Consider the following 24,227-nt stretch of genomic DNA (forward strand, 5'->3'; position numbering starts at 1 on the left):
ACTTTCACACTTGCGTTCAGAGCGGATCCGTCTGAGACGGATCCGCTCATATAATGCAGACGGTGGATCCGTTCAGAACGGATCAGTCTGCATTATATTGTAAAAAAAATTCTAAGTGTCAAAGTAGCCTCAGATGGATCCGTCCAGACTTTACATTGAAAGTCAATGGGGGACGGATCCGTTTGAAAATTGAGCCATAGTGTGTCATATTCAAACGGATCCGTCCCCATTGACTTTCAATGTAAGTCTGGACGGATCCGTTTGCCTCCGCACGGCCAGGCGGACACCCGAACGCTGCAAGCAGTGTTCAGGTGTCCGCCTGCTGAGCGGAGCGGAGGCCAAACGCTGCCAGACTGATGCATTCTGAGCGGATCCGCATCCACTCAGAATGCATTAGGGCTGGACGGGTGCGTTCGGGGCCGCTTGTGAGAGCCTTTGAACGGAACTCACAAGTGGAGCCCCGAACGCTAGTGTGAAAATAGCCTTAGAAAACCTTCAAACAGTTTACCCACGACAGATGTTAAACTTACCGGCCTATAGTTTCCAGGCTCTGTTGTTGGACCCTTTTTGAATATTGGCACCGCGTTTGCCATGCACCAATCCTGTGGAACACTCCCTGTCAGTATAGAGCCTGTAAATATCAGAAATAAGGGTCTGGCTATGACATTACTTAATTCTCTTAGGATACGGGGTGTATGTTACCTAGGCCCTGGCGATTTTGTCTATTTTAATCTTTTTAAGATGCCGCTGTACTTCTTCCTTGGTCAGACAGGACACTTTTAATGGGGAATTTACATTTACATTCTGAATTCCATCTGAAAGTTTATTTTCCTCAGTGAGCATAGTGGAATTAAAAAAATATTTAATAGCTTTTGCTTTCTCCTCATCGCCCTCTGCAACTCCCCACTCATTACTCTATAGAGGGAAGACACATTAAAGGGTTTCTACCACCACAAATACCGTTATGTAGCTGACTGACATTAGTGATGCGCTAATGTCAGCACTACATAACAGTATGTTTCTAACATTTGTCCCTGCAGCCATTTTTGTAAAATAAGCACTTTTATAATGTGCTAATGAGCCTCTAGGTGCTATGTGGACGTAAAATCAGCACCTAGATGCTCCGTCTACTCACGCTTTATCCCGCCCTGGTCCTCTGTTCTGCCCACCCCGCTCCTCTTGATTGATGTCACTGTTCCCTGCATCGCAGACTAAATCCCACGCCTGCGCTGTTCACTTCTGTATTCGGCGCAGGCGCATTGAGTGAATGATGCGCTTCTGGTGCCGGATTCCTCACTGCGCCTGCGCCGACTACGTCACAGTGAGGAAGCCGGCATCAGGAGAGCAGCGCGGGATTTCGTCAACGATGCGGTGGACTGTGGCATCAATCAGAGGAGCGGGGCGGGCAGAACAAGGGACCTGGGTGGGATAAAGCGTGAGTGGACGGAGCCTCTAGGTGCTGTTTTTACGCCCACATAGCACCTAGAGGCTCATTAGCATATTATAAAAGTGCTTATTTTACAAAAACGGCTGCAGGGACAAATGTTAGAAACATACTGTTATGTAGTGCTGACATTGGCGCATCGCTAATGTCAGTCAGCTACATAACTGTATTTCTGGTGGTTTATACATTTTACCATTTATATAATTGAAGAACATTTTAAGGTTAGTTTTGCTCTTTGGTAATTAATCCCTGTCTCTAGTTTGGCAGCTTTTATTTGTATCTTACATATTCTATTTTCTTTCCTTAGGCCTCTTACACACGGGCGTCAGTTTTTTTGCCCGGATAAGAGGCGGGTGCGTTGCAGGAAAATGCGCGATTTTTCCACGCGAATGCAAAACATTGTCATGCGTTGCACTCGCGTGAGAAAAATCGCGCATGTTTGGTACCCAAACCAGAACTTCTTCACAGAAGTTCGGGCTTGGGATTGATGTTTTGAAGATTGCTATTATTTTCCCTTATAACATGGTTATAAGGGAGAATAATAGCATTCTGAATACAGAATGCATAGTTAAAACAGTGCTAGAGGGGTTAAAAAAAAATATAAAAAAAATGTAACTCACCTTAGTCCACTTGATCGCGAAGCCCGGCATCTCCTTGTGTCTCCTCTGCTGAACAGGACCTGGGGTGAGCTGCTGCATTAAATAGAGGTTAAGGACCTTTGATGACGTCACTCCGGTCATCACATGGTACGTCACATGATCTTTTACCATGGTGATTCACCATGGTAAAAGACCATATGATGACCGGAGTGACGTCATCAAAGGTCCTTAACCTCTATTTAATGCAGCAGCTCACCCCAGGTCCTGTTCAGCAGAGGAGACACAAGGAGATGCTGGACTTTGCGATCAAGTGGACTAAGGTGAGTTAAATTTTTTATTTTTTTATTTTAACCCCTCTAGCGCTGTTTTACTATGCATTCTGTATTCAGAATGCTATTATTTTCCCTTAGAACCATGTTATAAGGGAAAATAATAATGATCGGGTCTCCATCCCGATCGTCTCCTAGCAACCGTGCGTGAAAATCGCACCGCATCCGTACTTGCTTGCGGATGCTATGCGATTTTCAAGCTTCCCCTTCACTTCTATGGGGCCTGCGTCGCGTGAAAATCGGACAATATAGAGCATGCTGCGATTTTCACTCAACGCACAAGTGATGCGTGAAAATCACTGCTCATGTGCACAGCCCCATAGAAATGAATGGGTCAGGATTCAGTGCGGGTGCAATACGTTCACCGCACGCATCGCACCCGCACGGAAAACTCGCCCGTGTGAAAGGGGCCTTATAGTTTCAGTGCTTTCTCACTACCCTTCTGTTTTAGTGATTTTAAATGCTTTATTTTTGGTCATTTATTGCTTTATTTACTGTTCTATTCATCCACTTTTTTTTTTTTTGTTCCTTAACCTTTTATTACCATAACGTATGAACCTCTCGCAATTAGGTTTTAGGATGCTTTTAAAATTATCCCATCTTGTGGCTGTATTTTTATTTTTGAGGACTTTGTCCCAGTTAGGCATATGGCCTCTCTTAGTTGGCTAAATTTAGCTTTTTTGAAGTTTGGTATTTTTGTTCCTCCCTGAAGAAACTCTCTTTTGAATGATAATTGGAAGGTTATTACTTTATGATCACTATTTCCCAGGTGTCCCCAACCTGCACATCTGTTGTTCTGTCAGGTCTGTTGGTTAATACGAATTCCAGTATGGCTGTCCCTCTAGTCGTGTCCTGAACCAGTTGGAAAAGGTAGTTGTCTTTGCTTATTGCCAAGAACCTGATTCTTTTGAGATATACAAGTTTCAGTTTCCCAGTCTATCTGGGTAGTTGAATCCCTCATAATAACGAACTTGTTATGATCTGCCGCCTTGTCTATCTCGTTTAGTAGCAGATTTTCTGTGAACTCTGGTATATTAGGTGGTTTATAATAAACTGCTATTAGTATTTCATTATAGTTTTTGCCTCCATGTATTTCTACCCACAGTGACCCCATACATGTTCATTTCCCTTACTTATATCTTCTCTGACTGTGGGCTTTAGACAGGACTTTACATAAAGGCAGATTCCTCCCCCTCTCTGCTGTTTGCGATCCTTTCTAAACAGACTGTAACCCTGTACATTAACTGCTCTGTCATAGCCATCACCCAGCCATGTCTCATTTATTCCTACTATTTCATAGTCCTCCTCACACATCACTAATTCCAGTTCACCAGTTTTATTAGTCAGTCAGGCCTCTGACATTTAGTATACATACAATTAAGAGGTTTATGTATATTTTTTACCCTACACCTTTCCTTCTGAACTGTTTGTCACTCTTTCCAACATATGAGAGAGACTCATTACATGCAAAGCGATGATTGGCTGATAAGGCTGTTTTCAGCCTCTAAGCCAATCAAGGAATCCCCCCTCCCCCTACTTCCTCCCAGATTCGGATTCATGTAAGCATTCTACATCTGCCTCCCTTGTAGATTTGCCCACCAATGACTGTGAGTCGTTTTACTGGATTCATCTTAAGTGAACCTGAAAATCTTCAGGTTCTTTTTCAGGACAATTTTTTCTGAAATTTGTAACAAATTGCTCATCCTTAAATTTGACCCTTTACTCAGTACTTGGTTGAAGCATACTTGGCAGTGATTACAGCCTCCAGTCTTGAGTATGATGCCACAAGGTTTGCACACATGGGTTTGGAGATTTTCTTTCATTCTTCTCTGCAAATCCTCTCAAGCTCTGTTAGGTTGGATGGTAACCGTCAGTGGACAGCAGTTTTCAGGTGGTCTTAGATATGTTTGATTGGGTTGAACTTAGGATCCTGCCTGGACCACTCAAGGACATTCACAGAGTTGCCTCTGAAACACTCCTGTGTTGTCTAGGCTGTGTTCTTAAGGTCATTGTTGCGTTGGAAGGTGAAACTTCAGCCTATTCTGAGACCTAGGGTTATCTTGATTAGGATTTCATTGAGAATATATCTGATTCATTCAGCTTTTGCACACCCCTGACCAGTCTTCCTGTCCAAGTCGCTGAAAAAGAAAAAATGGTATGATGCCACCACCATGCTTCACTGTACGGATGAAATTGAGCAGGCGATGAGCAGTGCCTGGTTTCCTCCAGATAGGATAGAATTTAGACCAAAAAGTTCAATCTTTTGTTTCATCAGTCAAGAGAATTTTGTTTCTCGCAGTCTGTCTTTTGGTTGCCTTGTTGTAAACTCCAGGTGACCTTTCATTTGTCTTATACTGAGGAAAGGGTTCTTTCTGGCCACTCTGCCATAAAGCCCAGATTGGCAGGGTGTTGCAGTGATGATTGACCTTCTGAGTTTCTTCCATCTGAACATAGGATCTTTTGGAGCTCTGCTGGATTGTCCATTGAATAAGGCCCTTCTCCCCAGATTCCTTTTTTTTTTTTTTTTGGGGGGGGGGGGGAATTCCTGATTTGTTTAAAATTGATCAAATGTATTACATTTAAGAAATATGGAGCCACTCTTTGGAACTTTCAGTGCAGCAAAACATTTTTGTACCCTTCACTAGATATGTGCATCCACACAATCCTGTCTCTGAGCTCATTCCTTGGTTTTTGTTCTGATATGCATTGTTCGCTGTAAGACCTTATATAGACAGGGCCAAGGGTGTGTCTTTTCAGATAATGTCCAATCAACTTAATTTTTACCACAGATGGACTCCAATTGCGCCCTAAAGTAGGGATAATTTGAAGCTTCCATAAAAGTAAATGGGGCTTCAGTGAAAAATGGATTGCATCCAGATGCAATCTGGCTTGAATGGGTTTTTCACTGATGGTTGCTTGGAGATGTGGTTCTTGGTTTTTGTTTTGTTTTTTTCACACGTGTGAAAAATGCATCAAAAACTGATTGTACCCACGCTGAAAACACTGAACACAATTGCAGACAAAACTGACTGAACTTGCATGCAAGTTCAATCCGTTTTTTCCTGAACAGACCCTGAGATTTACAATGCTCGTGTGAAAGAGGCCTAAGAGTTGAAGAATATGCTTTGGTGGTAGTAAGCCAGACTTGTTTACCAACAAAACCAGACAGTCTGACCTTTTGGATATACTTTTTAGCTCTATTATGTCTGAAGACTTGTTTTTGTTTGGAAAAACTGCTGTGTCATTGCAATTGAGTAGTATTGACTGTTTAATACAAGTCTGAGAGATCAGAATTGTAATATTGTATTTGTTTGTGCTGAGTTTCTCCCCTCCACCCCTCTAGAAGGTTCTAGTTCAACTGGAAACTGTATATAAGGAGAGCAGTCATAGCCCCTAGTATTCTGTAGTTAGGGATCAGTGCTTAGGGGAAGAAACTCATGCCATTCTGTATGGGTAATAATAATCTTTATTATAGCGCCAACATATTCCACAGCGCTTTATAGTTCAACGGTTCATGTACAAGCAATCATAAATAACATAGCAAAAGACAAGTCAATAATTACAACAAGAGGAATGGGGATCCTGCTTGCAAGAGCTTACAATCTATAAGGTGACTAGAAGAAGACATAGAGGTGGGGGTGCTGAGCCACAGACCATAGTTCACCAGCCCTGTGACCAAGATGCCAGAATACTAAGCTAACTTTTGGCCAGGGAACCTGACTTCTGAGAGAGAGGGAAAGGTCTTTCCTCAGTATAAACCCTTCTTCTGCCTGGTAGGAGACTGGAGAAGCCAGCCCACTGCCTTGCATATGTTGTTTTGTAATTGAGTTTCTCCAGTAAAGAAACACACTGGTTTACTATAGGCCCAGACTCTCTGGACCCATTGAGGTGCACCATCCCTTACAATACCCTCTGGAGAAAAGCAACATGTGGAGACTAGCGATAAGCGAATCGAAGTTGACGAAGTGGAATTCAATTTGAATTTTAGGAAAACTTTAATTCACACCTCGTGGTAACGAATCTCATTTCTTTCCTAAAATGGCCGCTGCACGTGTTAGGATATGGAGCAAGATACTCTGGGAACAAGGGATCACCCACAATACCATGCATGCAGCCAATCAGCAGCCAGTCAACCCTGGGATGTCACAGCCCTTTAAAAAGCCTCAGGTATCTTGGATTCAGCCATTTTCCACTGTACTTAGTGCAGGGAGAGACGTTAGCAGGCAATAGGGACAGTGCTGGGAAAGATTTAAAATCTTTTATTTTGCTCAATAGAAGGTCAAGGAAAGAGCATTAGAAGTGTAGGGAAAGGATAGGGATGAATTACTACACAGTATTGAAGCAGAACAGAGTTCAGTAGGGGAATTTACAGTCTGGGTAACAGGAACAATCCTATTACACCTTGCTGCTGTCTGTGGATCCAAATTGCCATTATACAGCTCTGTAATTCCAGCAAACCGTTCTTGTTGTTGGGCTGTAAGTGCGGTTTGATACAGCAATTAACAGGGTTTATTACAAGGAATTATTTATAAGTCTTATTTGCCCTTGTGCGGTGCAGTTATATGTTCTAAAGCATTTTTTGACTACTGGGCAGCCAAATTGGATTTGTGGCCGCAACTGGCAGTTTGTCCATGAAAAGCTGTCCTGACCGGCCAGTAGTGTGGCATCAGAGTGTGTTTTTTAGTGCGGCTGTGGGCCATAGTTACCCCAAGAATAACTTGCCTGTTTACCCAAAATATGGAGAGACTGACCTTTTGACAAGATGAATAAGGTGTGGATCAGCCAGGATTTCTACCCACCAATGCCTGATGCATCAGACTAGATCATCCATGGTATAACACCAACACTTTGACAAAAGAGACTGGTTTCTTCTGGCTACCTCCCTCAGCTTCTACTCTGATGCTGCCACCCGCCTGATGCCAATTGCTCCATCTTTCATCCACCATCTTCAACTGGTACTGCAACCCACCTCCCCACGCTGTCACAGGTCACTCTGTGGTCTCCTGATGCTACTGCCACCTCCACAGTGTCACCTTGCCACTGTGGTCTCCTGATGATGCTGCCACCTCCACAGTTTCATTATGCCACTCTGTGGCCTCTTCCCTGATGCTGCTGCCACCTCCAGACTCTGTTATTGGGCCACTCTGTGGTTTCCTCATGCTGCTTCCACCTCACCACTATGTCATAGGGACACTCGGTCGACTTCTCATGCTGTTCCCACCCTCCCCACTTCATGACTGGGCCACTATTTTGCATTTCGAACTCATTGAAATAATTTATTTGAACCTTCTGATCTGTCAGAAGGAAGGAAAAATGAGACTCACAACGGATACTGCCTCTGTAACCGCTGTAAGACCTGCATGACATGGTCCTTATTTTGCATCAGAATTGGCTTATGATTTGGTAGCCAAAAGCAGGAGTGGGTACAAAACACACAAGACATGGAAACATTCCATTCACACGTCATCTCTGTTTTGGATCCACTCCTGTTCTTTTTGGCTTTAGCAGTACTGATGGATTACTGACCAAATGCTGACTGAGTGAAGGCGGATGCTCCTACTGCTGACACCCTCTCCACTCTGTCGGGGGGGGCTCTACTTGTATAAGCGTTTAATTGAATAGGTTCTGTAGATCTCTATGTGGAATCTGCTGCCGCCAGTGAAAGCGTCAAGAAGATGCACACTTTAACATTGACCTGTAAGGCTGAGTTCACACTTTAGTTATTTGGTCAGTTTTGGCCCCGTAACTGCCCAAATAAGTGAAGCGTGCAGTAATTCTACACCACTATAAACGCTCTCTGCAGCCAGGAAATAGCCACTTTTAATACAATTCACCACAAATAATTACGGATTGAACCAAATTTTTCAAAAAATTTGGCAAACCGTCCGAAACGAATTTTTGAGAAATTCACTCCTCTAGCGGAGACACCTCAAGAGTGTCTTATGGACCCAGTGTAGTGTTGGGGCCACCCCAAACCCGGCCACTGCACAATCAAGATGTAGAAACATCTCAAAGATGATCAAGAGAAATGGGATACTCCTAGAGCAAAGTTTCAAGTGTCATAGGACAATTTTAGTTTTTCCTTTTTTAATAACTGCAAACATTTCTAAAATTCTGTTTTTATTTTCTCATTATGAGGTACTGCAGATTGATAGGGGGAAAAAAATAAATAAAAAATTATATATATATATATATATATATATATATATATATATATATATATATATACATACATATACATGTACATGTACATGTATAAATAAATAAATAAAATCTCCATAGAAAAAGTCTGGCAGCACTCCCTTCACATGCAGCTGTAAGGTGCCCGCGGTGGTCCCTCGATTCAGGACGGAAGACAACAAAAAGTCCGCAGCACTCCTTGAAATATAGAAAATGTGTTCTTTATTCACACACGTCGAAATTTGACAACGTTTCGGTTCTCTCGCAGAACCTTTCTCAAGTCAGGTTTTGAGAAAGGTTCTGTGAGAACTGAAACGTTGTCAAATTTCGACATGTGTGAATAAAGAACACAATTTCTATATTTCAAGGAGTGCTGTGGACTTTTTTTGAGATAGATAGATATAGATATATAGATATATATAGATATATATAGATATATATAGATATATAGATAGAGAGAGATATATATATATATATATATATATATATATATATATATATATATATATAAAAAGATATTTCTTTTAAACTTTATTTGACATTTTTTAAATACAGACCAATATAAAAAAAATAAGCAATCAAAAACATTATTTTATCACTGAACCCCCCAGCCCAACCCAGACTGAGGAGAAAAAAAAATTAAACACTAATAAACCAATTATTCCATATTTCTCTACAACCATCTTCTTTTTCCCCTATTATCCTTGATAGACCTTTCCATTTTTTTTTTTATTTGATTCACCGCTCTCTTCCATTCACTTACAAGCTGTTGAACTTTAAAATAATTTAGCGCAAGGCTGTAACATAAAATGTGAAAAAAATGAAAGGGTGTGGAGACTTTGGAAATGCATTGTATTTACTTCCCATTGTCACTCCTAAGTGCATAAAACATAGTAATCGAACTAGGACTCAAAATAACCAAATACCACTACTGTAAATGAGAAGTTTAAAACTTTGGGAAGAAACCTTCATATATCTGTAGCATAAAGAGGACTTGTCACCTCTTCTGAAATGCCTGTTTACACAACTACTTGCATTTTGCATGTAATAATTCTGTAGCATATATTCTTATAGCTCTATGTTGTGCCATTTCTTTATTATTTCTACTAGCAGTTTATAAATGAATTTCTTGCAGTCTGCAGTAAGGATACAGATGGGTGTTACTAGTTGGGGGTATGTCCCTTCATAGTCACACACTATGAAATTAGTGCTGCCAGTGTCAGACTGGCCAGGGACCCAACCCCAACTGGTAACACCCATCTTTAGCCTTATTGTAGACTGCTAGAATTTCATTCATACACTTCTAGAAGGAATAATAAAGGAATGGCACATCATAGAGTGGTAAGAATAGGTGCTCCACAATTATTACATGGGGAATGCACATAGTTACTAAAAGTCATGTCAGGAGAGGTGACAGGTTCTCTTTAATGGAGCAGTAATGGTACCAATAAAAGCTATAACTCATTGCACAAAAAACAAAAACACTTTGTTAACTGAAATGTATGACTCTTAAAAAATTATTCCAGTAAAATCCATCAACTACAGTCCGAGTGGAGCTCCTACCTTTTGGAGCCCTACCATGTGCCCAAACAGCTCTTTATGAAAACATATGAGGAATTGCCATACTTGAGATAGATTGTGTAACAATTTGTGGGGTACTTTTCTCCTGTTTTAACACTTTGAAAGTGAAACCTTTTCAGCTAAAACTACAGTCGTGGCCAAAAGTTTGGAGAATTACATAAATATTAGAAATTGGAAAAGTTGCTGCTTAAAGGGAACCTGTCACCTGGATTTTGGGTATAGAGCTGAGGACATGGGTTGCTAGATGGCCGCTAGCACATCCGCAATACCCAGTCCCCATAGCTCTGTGTGCTTTTATTGTGTATAAAAACCGATTTGATACATATGCAAATTAACCTGAGATGAGTCAGAGCTTGAAAATATGACTCTTTTCTGGTCACACAAGTAAGATATGACTCTTTTATGTTAATTTGCATATGTATCAAATCGTTTTTTTTACACAATAAAAGCACACAGAGCTATGGGGACTGGGTATTGGGGATGTGCTAGCGGCCATCTAGCAACCCATGTCCTCAGCTCTATACACAAAATCCTGGTGACAGGTTCCCTTTAAGTTTTTCTAATAGTAATTTGCATATACTCCAGAATGTTATGAAGAGTGATCAGATGAATTGCATAGTCATTCTTTGCCATGAAAATTAACTTAATCCCCAAAAAACTTTCCACTGCATTTCATTGCTGTCATTAAAGGACCTGCTGAGATCATTTCAGTAATAATCTTGTTAACTCAGGTGAGAATGTTGACGAGCACAAGGCTGGAGATCATTATGTCAGGCTGATTGGGTTAAAATGGCAGACTTAACCTGTTAAAAAGAGGGTGATGCTTGAAATCATTGTTCTTCCATTGTTAACCATGGTGACCTGCAAAGAAACACGTGCAGCCATCATTGCGTTGCATAAAAATGGCTTCACAGGCAAGGATATTGAGGCTACTAAGATTGCACCTCAATCAACAATTTATAGGATCATCAAGAACTTCAAGGAAAGAGGTTCAATTCTTGTTAAGAAGGTTTCAGAGCATCCAAGAAAGTCCAGCAAGCGCCAGGATCGTCTCCTAAAGAGGATTCAGCTGCGGGATCGGAGTGCCACCAGTGCAAAGCTTGCTCAGGAATGGCAGCAGGCAGGTGAGTACATCTGCATGCATAGTGAGGCGAAGACTTTTGGAAGATGGCCTGGTGTCAAGAAGGGCAGCAAAGAAGCCACTTCTCTCCAAAAAAACATCAGGGACAGATTGATCTTCTGCAAAAAATATGGTGAATGGACTGCTGAGGACTGGGGCAAAGTCATATTCTCCGATGAAGCCTCTTTCCGATTGTTTGGGGCATCAGGAAAAAGGCTTGTCCAGAGAAGAAAAGGTGAGCGCTACCATCAGTCCTGTGTCATGCCAACAGTAAAGCATCCTGAGACCATTCATGTGTGGGGTTGCTTCTCATCACAATTTTGCCCAGAAACACAGCCATGAATAAAGAATGGTACCAAAACACCCTCCAACAGCAACTTCTTCCAACAATCCAACAACAGTTTGGTGAAGAACAATGCATTTTCCAGCACGATGGAGCACCGTGCCATAAGGCAAAAGTGATAACTAAGTGGCTCGGGGACCAAAAAGTTGACATTTTGGGTCCCTGGCCTGGAAACTCCCCAGATCTTAATCCCATTGAGAACTTTTGGTCAATCCTCAAGATGCGGGTGGACAAACAAAAACCCACTAATTCTGACAAACTCCAAGAAGTGATTATGAAAGAATGGGTTGCTATCAGTCAGGAATTGGCCCAGAAGTTGATTGAGAGCATGCCCAGTCGAATTGCAGAGGTCCTGAAAAAGAAGGGCCAACACTGCAAATACTGACTCTTTGCATAAATGTCATGTAATTGTCGATAAAAGCCTTTGAAACGTATGAAGTGCGTGTAATTATATTTCACTACATCACAGAAATTGAAACAAAGATCCAAAAGCAGTTTAGCAGCAAACTTTGTGAAAACTAATATTTGTGTCATTCTCAAAACTTTTTGCCACGACTGTACATATAAAAAAAAAAAATTTTTTTTTGGGGTTCAATTTTAATTAATGCTGTAAGAATTGTCTCACCATCCTTGGATTATATGATTTTTCTTTTTGAGTGTTTAAACATCCTAATTAAGGCTACTTTCACATCAGCGTTCGGGGCTCCGCTTGTGAGTTCGGTTTGTAGGCTCTCACAAGTAGTGATGAGTTGCAGGGGTCATATTTGAATTCGCGATATTTTGCGAATATTTTTTAGAATATTCGTCGAATATTCGAAAATTCACTTTTTTTTTCTTGCAAAAATCAGCAAGGTAATTGCGCAATATGCGAATTTTCGCAATTTGAACTTTTGGATTCAAATTTTTATTGCAAATTTTTCAACACAACTATTAGACAAAGAAGATTATAGCACTATTAGCTAAATTGCTCTATATTCGATTTTTTTTCGAATATTCGCTGTATTGCTATAACTTAGTTTTTTAGACTATTCGTAATATTCTAAACCAAGAATATATAACAATATAGCGAATATTCGAAAAAAAGAATATAGAGCAATTTAGCTAATATAGGGCTATAATCTTTTTTTATAGTTGTAATTTTTTTCCAATCTGAACTTCAGATGAGAAAAAAATGACAGCTATTAGAGAAAGAAGATTATAGCACTATATTAGCTAAATTGCTCTATATTCGTTTTTTTTCGAATATTCACTATATTGCTATATATTCTTGTTTTAGAATATTACGAATATTCAAAAAAAAACTAAGTTATAGCAATATAGCGAATATTCGAAAAAAAACGAATAGAGTAATTTTGCTAATATAGTGCTATAATCTTCTTTGTCTAATAGTTGTAATTTTTTTCTCATCTGAAGTTCAGATTGGAAAAAAATTACAACTATAAAAAAAAAATTATAGCACTATATTAGCTAATTTGCTCTATATTCATTTTTTTCGAATATTCGCTATATTGCTATAACTTAGTTTTTTCGAATATTCGTAATATTCTAAACCAAGAATATATAGCAATATAGCGAATATTCGAAAAAACGAATATAGAGCAAAATTCGCAAACACTACTACTCCTAAAGTCAAGTATATTGCAGCCTTCTTATTGGCCCACAAGCTAGAAGCAGGAAGGGTTAATGTGTACTGATTAAAAAAAAAAATAAAAAAAATCAGCAAAAAATCGAATATTCGAAACTACGAATATATGACAATATTCGAAATATTCGCGAATTTTCAAAGTATCTATATTCACGATAAAAATTCGAATATTCGTGATCAACACTACTCACAAGTGGCCCCAAACGCATCCGTACTGCCCTAATGCATTCTGAGTAGATGCGGATCCGCTCAGAATGCATCAGTCTGGCAGCGTTTTCCCTCCTCTCCGCTCAGCAGGCGGACAGCTGAACGCTGCTTGCAGCATTCGGGTGTCCACCTGGCCGTGCGGAGGCAAACGGATCCGTCCAGACTTACAATGTAAGTGAATGGGGACGGGTCCGTTTGAAGTTGACACAATATGGCTCAATTTTCAAACTGATCCGTCCCCCATTGACTTTCAATGTAAAGTCTGGACGGATCCATCTGAGCTACTTTCACACTTAGAATTTTTTCTAAGATATAATGCAGACGGATCCGTTCTGAACGGATCCCATCGTCTGCATTATATGAGCGGATCCGTCTGTGCAGACCCCAGACGGATCCGCTCTGAACGCAAGTGTGAAAGTAGCCTGAAAAGGACCCAAAATGCATATGGTGCACCTTCATTTCTGAGACCTGTGTTTGAGCCAATTTGAACAGGGGGGCATATACGATATTTATAAAAAAAAATATGCAGAATAAGTGTAGAGCATTGTTTTGTTTCTCTGTTAACACCTGCTATGTTGCAGGTAAAAATGGATTACATTTTAAAATCTTCTAAAAAAAATGAAAAAAACTATTTAAATTTTGCCTCCACTTTGATTTTATTCATTTCAAACAACTCAAGGGCTAGAAATATTCATAAATGCTGTTTTAAGTACTTTGAGGGGTGTAATTTTTAGGGAAAGGGGCGACGGTACCCAATGACCATAATGGGTTTGGTTCTGTTTGTGGTTATGAAATTTAAGAGGATGAGTCCTGCATACAGGAATTTTTCTCTCCACTATTTTAAAGGGAACTTGCGACAGAGGCTCTGAGCGGAGTCCCTGAGACCAGATGTTAACTTGTCTCAGCCTTAACCTTTTAACATTATAAAAATAAAAGGATGACATTTTTATGTGCATTTTGGATTTTTTCTAAATATAGTATATTGACAAATTCTCGACTTAAGGTACAATGTCACAAACAATCTAAGAATCTATACAAAAAGTAAAAGCATTCCAAAGCTATTATATCCATTTCTGGTGAGATTCAAACTTGATATATATATTTATCAACTGTATAAAAAAGTATACAAAATTATTAATATATTACAAAATGGCAAAAAAAGTCACAATGCTATTAGGCATCAATAAGTGATAGTCTCAATAGCTGATTTGTATTCCAGATGGATAGCTGAAATGTACACTTTAACCCCACAGAGCCCTTGCCAATATAGATATAGCTGTAATGCAGAGCTTTTTATTAATGATATTAAATATCATATGGAAAGTATTAATACTTAGCCCGTATGTTAGTCTTCAGTTAGCCACTGAACTGTTGCTCTAGAGATGTCCAATATAAAGAATGGAGGATAGATAATGATTCCGTAAATATGACCTTGTATCATATGTTGCTGATAACTCCCATTTGTATGTTGACGTGAATCAATAAATTGTGGCGCAGTTGCATCTCTAAGCACATATCTTTTATTTCTATGAATGAAAGCCCAGAAGGTTTTCTCTTGGCAGTGTCTTTACTGGATTTATTTTTAATGTACTAAATGTTCCATTGGTAAATGCATATCTTTCAATTAGGGATGAGCAAACCCAGGTTTGCCATGTTTGACCCCGGACCCTATTACAGTCAATGGGGACCTGAACTTCACTTTATTATTTTTCGTTATAACCGAAATTAGCATTCTTAAGACAGAATGCTTAATAAAATGTCTATTGAGGGGTTAAAAATAATAATTAAAAAAAAAAACTCATCCACTTGATCTCTCAGCCGGTATCCTCTTCTTTCTGCAAGACTTGCATGTGTTGAGCGCGGTGACGTCACCGCAGGTCCTTCTATCTTTATTCAGCAGGTCCTGCAGAAAGAGGATACCGGCTGCGTGATCAAGTGGATAAGGTGAGTATTTATTATTTTCAACCCCTCAATGGACTTTTTTTTTTTTTTTTTTTTTTTTTTTTAGCATTCCATGTTATAATGGAAAATAATATCACCCTAACACCAAACCCGAACTTCAGTGAAAAAGTCTGGGTTCGGGTTCGGGTCCGGGTACCTGATCTCGCAAAGTTTGTTACGAACCCGCGCTTTGTAGTTAAGGTTCGCTCAACCCTACTTGCAATCTCTCCACTTGCCCTTTTCCAATAACTATATATGTAAAATGTGAAGCCTTCGCTGTCTGAATAGGGTGTAAAATACAATTTTGCTTTCCCAATTTGAGAAGCCTATTTTATAAATCACGTTCTACATGATTAATAGTCTAATAACTTAGTAACTATGTGCCAGATGTTAGTGTCATGGTCATTTCAAAGTTAGGTGTGCAGTAATTGTCTTTATTTTCCTTCTTTATTCTTGTACTATGTGAAGTGCTGTTAACATTTTAATCTGAAAGCAGTCATTTTGAAATGATAGGGGTAATGAATTGTTGCATAAAAATAAAAAAATTTAAATGGCTTGTACCATTAATAACAATTATTCCCTATCCACAGGATAGGAAATAATTTGCTTGCTGGAGGTCTGACTAGTGGGACCCCCAGCGATCACAAGAAAGGGGGTCCTCAAGTGCTGCTGAACTGCCCCATAAGCATGCATTGATAGTGCGTGTACACTAGAGATGAGAGAAGTTATGAAAAATGTGACTCGTAATGAAGCGCATTCCTTTGTATGTAGCGGACAAAATGACGGGGGACGATGATTGTGCCGCCCACAGTCATTGAACTCCTCAGATGTTCAGCGCCGATTGCAGAATGAGATTTAAAATTTAAGGCCTTTCAGGGGATAATCTTGGTAAAAAAAACATACTTGCTTTATACATTTGATCACTGAGAGGTCATTGCAGCCATCTTGATTGAAGACACCATGCAAAATATCACGCAGTGATGCAATTAAATAATCACGCTAGTTGGGCGTGGTTATGTCATCACTGACTGTGTCCAACCAGCACAGGTGACTCATGCGTCACCCCGCGTGAGATTTCGCACAGTTTCTGCAATCAAGATTGCCACGACGGCCTCTTCATGCACAAATGGATGAGGAGTGTGTATTATTTTTTGTCATTTCATATAAAATAGATTCGCTGCCACGAAGCACGAGGAAATTCGGCTTCATGGCTAATAAAATTATTCCTGAAATTCAGAATGAAGTTCACTTCGGATACTTTGCTGCTCTCAACACTAGTGTACAATGTCACTGTCAGTTTGCATCTGTAGCATTGCCAAGCACTCACGCACTACTCTGGCATTCTCCAATGGTAGTCTGGCAGTACTTGTGGACCCCGGGTTCTCATGATTGCTTGGGGTCCCAGCAGTTAGACCTCCAGCAATCTAACGCATCTCCTTTTCTGTTATGGGTGGCATAACCCCTTTAAAACTATTGGAAAATTGGAAATGGTATAGGATTTGTTGCATTTTTTTGAATGCCATGTTTGACACAGTCACTACATTTTAAAGCATAAAAAAAAAAAAAACACCAATTCAAAGGCGCACATATATTACACAAAAATTTATTAGTAGAACAAATCATACAACAAACATATTGCAAAATAAAATAAATAGCAGCAATACATGAAGTTACTATGACAGTATTAGTTCAACCTGGTCATTCAAGGCCGCATTGTCACATCTACATAGGGTATGCTGTGCCAGTAATTATTATACCCGTATCAATTAAAATCTTTAAAAGTGCACCTATGTACCCATCTAGCTACAAATAATATTGCACAAGTCCCATAAGTAGCCATACCAGTAGCTACTGTAACCTTACAGAGAAAAATCCCAACAGGATTAACCTGATAAGATGGCATACTATCCCGTATACCTTGGTAAGGTCAAAACAAACATCAATGAATTATAAGTGCAAAAAGTAGCATAAGAGAACAATACAGACCAGAGGCCAGGAGTGAACACCAACCCCGACTCGCGTTTCACCTTGCTTCCTCTTCTCTGTAAGGTTACAGTAGCTACTGGTATGGCTACTTATGGGACTTGTGCAATATTATTTGTAGCTAGATGGGTACATAGGTGCACTTTAACAGATGTTAAGTGATATGTGTATAATAATTACTGGCACAGCATACCCCATGTACAAACCGGATTCCAAAAAAGTTGGGACACTAAACAAATTGTGAATAAAAACTGAATGCAATGATGTGGAGATGGCAAATGTCAATATTTTATTTGTAATAGAACGTAGATGACAGATCAAACGTTTAATCCGAGTAAATGTATCATTTTAAAGGAAAAATATGTTGATTCAAATTTTCAGTGTCAACAAATCCCCAAAAAGTTATCAACGCTCAGTTCAGAAGCCTGCATCTCTGATGGTATGGGGTTGCATGAGTGCGTGTGGCATGGGCAGCTTGCATGTCTGGAAAGGCACCATCAATGCAGAAAAATATATTCAGGTTCTAGAACAACATATGCTCCCATCCAGACGTCATCTTTCAGGGAAGACCCTGCATTTTTCAACAAGATAATGCCAGACCACATTCTGCATCAATCACAACATCATGGCTGCGTAGGAGAAGGATCCGGGTACTGAAATGGCCAGTCTGCAGTCCAGATCTTTCACCTATAGAGAACATTTGGCGCATCATAAAGAGGAAGGTGCAACAAAGAAGGCCCAAGACGATTGAGCAGTTAGAGGCCTGTATTAGACAAGAATGGGAGAGCATTCCTATTTCTAAACTTGAGAAACTGGTCTCCTCGGTCCCCAGACGTCTGTTGAGTCTTGTAAGAAGGAGGGGAGATGCCACACAGTGGTGAAAATGGCCTTGTCTCAACTTTTTGGGGATTTGTTGACACCATGAAAATCTGATTCAGCATATTTTTCCCTTAAAATGGTACATTTTCTCAGTTTAAACTTTTGTTCCGTGATTTATGTTCTATTCTGAATAAAATATTAGAAGTTGGCACCTCCACATCATTGCATTCAGTTTTTATTCATGATTTGTATAGTGTCCCAACTTTTTTGGAATCCGGTTTGTAGATGTGACAATGCGGCTTTGAATGACCAGGGTGAACGAATACTGTCATAGTACTTTCATGTATTGCTGCTATTTATTTTATTTTGTGATATGTTTGTTGTATGCTTTGTTCTACTACTACATTTTTCTGTAATATCATGCGTGCTTTTGAATTGGTGTTATACATTTCCGCACATATTGCAGTCCCTCTGGGTTGCTATATTTGGTGATTTTTTAAAGAATGTAAAGGATAAAATGGGCAGTGTGTATAATAGCTGTACATAATAGACCTTTTCATCACTGATGTTCCTTAAAAAAATAAAATAAAATATATGGTTAGGTAAATGTCAAGTATGTAACTCATATCTTTATTATACTCACTGATGTACATCATGCTTCAAACACAATTAAGTATAATACAGACCCGCTTGGTTGAAACCCCCTGATCACAGCTAGTAATCTGGCCAAACCTTTTCCCTTCAATCATACAAACATCACATGCCGGCCATTTAATGGGATTTTTGACCATGCAATAGATCTGTGTATCACTGACTGGAGGAACGTTGGAGATGGGATAAAGCTAATCTTTATTAATAATTCTAAAATAAATGGGAGGACAAACACTCAACCTAATAGTTGATAAACATCTGCCCATATAGTGTGAGACCGACTATCCAAAAATTGTTGACCAGCTGTAGAGCGTTGAAGGTCAATGTGCAAAGTCGCTCACCTTTTATGGGCACAAATAAACTATATTGTGACCAGGGAGTAAACCTGTGTGGTGGCGAATCAATGCATGTGTGAAACGCACTCACTCCCATTTATTTTAGAATTCTTAATAAAGATTAGTTTTATCTGATCTACAACGTTCCTCCAGTCAGTGATGCATTGAAATTCGCTTTGGGACGTAAACTATCTCCAACTGTTCAGTGAAGCCCATGTAATATATGTCCTCCAGATCTGCTCAAAAAGAGTTTTCACTTTGTGACTATGCTCTTCCTCAGAGAGGAAGTTCTGAGCAGGATTATAGACACTATATTGACAATCAAGGCAGGTGAAGGGTATTTGTTGCTTGAGTGATTGAATTTTAACACTGCTCATCTCTACACATGTGAAAACAGTGCATTATGATGTATACCATGTCACCGAGCATGAAACATTTTTTCTTTTTTCTTCAGATGATATTGGTGGCAATATTCTCAGAAACTGGATTCTTTGACTATTGTGCTGTAAAGGTAAGTGCAAAGTTAAGCTGTTGGTGTGGAATAGCCCACCATCTTTTATTTATAGTATCCATTTAATGGTTGCTGAGGATTGGTCATCTCATAACTATGTAAATTTATATATTACATGTCTACACTTTAAATTGTTAAACTGGGTTCTCTGGGAATTATTTAAAATGGCAGCAAGCAAGCTGTCTTAGAATTTGAGCAGGTATGGTTGTCTCCTACTCTGGATAGGTTATCAATTTGTGATTGGTGAGGGTTTCGACTCGTGGCACCCCATCAATCAGCTATTTGAAGAGGAGGCAGCGCTTGTGCAAGCATTACTTCAAGATTACATTTGGAATAGTCTCAGAAATCTCGGCAGCGCAGTGTAATTGCAATTGCTCGTTCCATTCCCGTGAATGGAACAAGAACTTCTAATTGCATTGTGCCACCACTGCAAGCAAGATGATGCAGAGTTTACTCTTGGAGAGGAAGTAGGAATTGTACTAGAGCAGACTCCTCTTCAGACAGCTTACTGGCAGGGTGCTGGGAGATGGAGCCCACCGATCAGATATTGATGATTTATCCTATGGATAGGTCACAATATGTACTGGCTGCACTACCCCATTAAAGGCCAGGGAGTACAGAACGTCCTGGACTTTTATTATCTTGAATTGTGTGAATACAGATATTTATGCTGCCAAGTGCTCTGGAGGTGGTGCTTCATTATGAAGTGCTGTCTATATTGACCTTACATTGCTTTCCCTTTTACTGACTGATGTAGCATCCAACTTGTAGACCACTACAGCTGTTACAGTGAAGCAGGTCAATGCAGACACCACTTCACAATAAAGAATCGCCTCCAGTGCACTTGCAAAATACAACTTCATGTTTGTTATATTGATATTCTGTAGCAGTAATCACAGACAAAAGTTTTAAATGGGATAGCAAATCAATCTCAGATGTTATAGATCTGATGCTAGGTCTGGATGAACATGCCCACAAAGGAGCACAGCATTGTATAACAATCTACATTTAGTAATTAGTGTAGCATGAAAAGCCCTGACCAGCCTACTTCTATTGGGAAGCAATAGTGAAGGTGTAGTGCCTGAAGGGATCTGATTTATGCATGGAATCCATACAGAAACCGTATCCCATAGTTTTCAATGGGAATCCATGCCACTGTCCATATGCAGACGATGATTTCTGTGTACATTTCTGCATTACATCAAGAAGGGACATGTCCCTTCCTGTTTCCACATGCAGATTAACACCAATGAAGGGGCTCAAGCTATGTGTTTATTCTGTACCCAAAACCTCGGCAGAAATCCAAAGGACATGCTTGGATTTCTGTGGTGGATTTTTCCTGTGGAACATTTCACAGTGTGAATATACTATAATTGAGTCAAAAGCTCTCTCTCGTTCCTTGTTGGATAGTTGGTCAGACAAAGCGTGATATGTGAACCTCTCTGCTATGCTAGTAGTTCAGACAGAGTGTAAGTTAAAGACTCTCAACATAAACTACTATACATCATAGTGACTTAAAAAAATTATATCTAGAAAGCCATGTACTAGAGTTGAACGGACACCTGGATGTTCGGGTTCGACGGGTTCGGCCGAAATTCACAAAAAAGTTTGAGTTTGACCCGAACTTGACCCTGAACCCGAATTCCATTGAAGTCAATGGGGACCTGAACTTTGGAGCACTAAAATGGCTCTAAAAAAAGTCATGGAAAGGGCTAGAGGGCTGCAAAAGGCAGGAACATGTGGTTAAGAGCATGGCAAGTGCTCTGCAAGCAAATGTGGATAGGGAGATAACTTCAAATAACCTGAAATATATAAAAATAAAAAATAATAATCTTGATCTAGGAGGAGGAGGTCCATATAGAGTTGGAGGTTGAGGAGGCGGAGGATCTGGTGGTTTAGGTGGAAGCTGCGGTGGAGGAGGAGGTAGCCAACACTGGTTTTAGTTTTTTATTTTATTACTTTATTTTTTTTATTTTTGTTCAAATTTGGGTAGACCCCAAAACATTGGGAAATATAAAAAAATAAAACTGAGAGAGTGCGCTGGAGTACAACAAAGGCTGGGTGAGGCCGGTATACATGTCTGTTCTGCACAAGGTACGGACAAGTCCTGTGGGATCCCTGCCTGGTTTATTTTAATGAACGTGAGCTTGTCCACATTGGCTGTGGACAGGCGGCTGCGCTTCTCTTGATAACCCCCTCCTGCCGTGCTAAACAAACGTTCAGACAATACACTGTCTGCAGGGCAGGCCAGCACCTCCAAGGCGTAAAGGGCAAGCTCAGGCCATGTGCCCAATCTGGAGACCCAGAAGTTGAATGAGGCAGACCCATCAGGCAGTACGTGTAGGCATGTGCACACATACTGCTTATCCATGTCGCACGTCCCCGTGATCATCTTGATCCAATTGGATATCTTCTCTATCAACTTTCAATGTTTTATGCGCCTACCATGGTGATCACGGGTAACGGGGAATCGGGGTTCCATGCCAGAGAGGGAGCCTGAGAAAGGCATACCACATCCAAGGGAGGTAAATGGATGGAATAATATGTGACAAATTATTAAAGCAGAAGCATCAAAGTAAAGGAGGGGGCAATTACCCACTCCCGACTTGGGGAGGTAGTGACAATAAAAACAATTCAGGACTCTTAAGATGCCCTGTTATTTTAATGATTAATAAAAAAAATTACAGGAAATGTCACTGGGGTATTTTGGATTTGCTGCCTCTTTGTTGATTCTAGATAACTTCTGCCTGATCGCACGTCCCTGTGACATCCACGATCCAATTGGATATCATCTTTATCAACTTTTGATGTTCTTTTATGCGCCTACCATGGTGATCACGGAAACGGGGGAATCGGGGTTCCATGCCTGAGAGGGAGCCTGAGAAAAGGATACCACATCCAAGGGTGGTCAATGGCTTAAATGTGATTGAGCGGAAATGTGGGAAAAGTTGTTAAAGCGGAAGGATCGAATGAAAGGAGGGGGTGCGCATTAATTAAAGACGAATTTTTGAAATTTAAGTCCCTGTCACCTATGCAAAGCAGGGGTTTTTCATCGGCAAAAATGGGTTAATGTTACACACCAATTGAACAGACTATTTTACAAAAATTTGTTCCCAGTCACCTATGCAGAGCAAGGGTATGTATACGGCAAAAATAAAAATGTCACCCAAGAATGTAACAGACTCTTTTACACCCTGCTCTTTTGCGGTGCTGGTGCCTCTGTGCGACCACCACCTCTTCCTCCAAACTGCACACGTCACTCGCATGACCTTGATTCCATGTGGGGTCTAGTACCTAATCATCCTCCACATCATCTTCCACCCAGTCTTTACCCCTGCCCTCCTTGTCGGTCTGCAGACTGCAGAAAGCTGCAGCAGTTGGCACCTGTGTTTCGTCATCATCAGAGACGTGCTGCGGTGGTCTTCCCATGTCCTCATCCTGAAACATAAGTGGTTGGGCATCAGTGCACTAAATCTCTTCCACTTCTGGGGAAGGACTATGTGGATGACCCACGGAAACCCTGCCAGCAGAGTCATCAAAAAGCATAAGGGACTGCTGCATGACTTGGGGCTCAGACCACTTGCCTGATTTGCAAGGGGGTGAGTTGAAAGACAGATGGCCATGGGCTGTAGGTGTCAACTCTGATATTTCAGCAGGGGACTGGGTGGGAGAAAATGTGAAGGAACTGGAGACAGTGTCAGCCGCCCAATCTACTATCGCCTGTACTTGTTCTGGCCTCACTGTTCGTAGAGCCGCATTAGGCCCTACCAAAAACCGCTGAAGGTTCTGTCACCTACTTTCACATGAGGAAGGTGTTTCACTTGTGCGTGTAGCTGGCACAGATCGACCACGTCCTCTACCTGCAACAGGAGCTCCACCAACACCAGCAGCACCACGACCGGGGCCACGTCCCTTATTTGACGTTTTCCTCATTCTTTGTGTTCACCCACCAAACCAACAGATGGTTTATGTCAAGCGACAATGTAACCGCCAATAGTCAACAATTAAGTTCGCTGACACTATGGCAGTGCCGGTGTCATAAAGAGGAAAAATTTATTGAGGTCACACAACAGTGAGACAGGCGAATTTTATACAATTACTTCACGGTCACAATTTTTTTAATTTGTCAACCGACAATGTAACGGCAGTATTGACTTGTTGTATTGGACTGTCACAAATGCAGCAAATGCCCCAAATGTAGGACAAAATGGGTGTTTTTTTAAAAAACAGAATATAAAAGCGGTATTTTACGCTTGTATTAGACTATCACAAATGCAGCAAAGATCGCAATGTAGTATCTTGCACAAAATGGGTGTTTTTTAAAAAAAAAACTAATATAACAGCAGTATTTAACGCTTGTATTGGACTGTCACAAATGCAGCAAATGCCGCAAATGTATCTTGCACAAAATGGGTTTTTTTGTAAAACCAGAATATAACAGTAGTATTTAACACTTGTATTGGACTGTCACAAATGCAGCAAAGGCCACAAAGGTGCTTTATGAAAAAACAATAATTTTTTCACCCACAATTAAACAGA

General features: G+C 40.3%; 1 protein-coding gene across 1 annotated transcript in view; it reads left to right on the forward strand.

Moving 5' to 3' along the window:
• Window positions 1–24,227, forward strand: part of OCA2 (OCA2 melanosomal transmembrane protein) — a 439,010-nt gene that overhangs the window by 276,716 nt on the left and 138,067 nt on the right. The window contains exon 12 of the mRNA XM_044285952.1: window positions 19,632–19,688. Coding sequence (XP_044141887.1) covers window positions 19,632–19,688 — 57 coding nt within the window. The remainder of the gene's footprint in view (window positions 1–19,631; window positions 19,689–24,227) is intronic.

The sequence above is a fragment of the Bufo gargarizans genome, chromosome 3, assembly GCF_014858855.1.
Source record: "Bufo gargarizans isolate SCDJY-AF-19 chromosome 3, ASM1485885v1, whole genome shotgun sequence".
Taxonomy (NCBI): domain Eukaryota; kingdom Metazoa; phylum Chordata; class Amphibia; order Anura; family Bufonidae; genus Bufo; species Bufo gargarizans.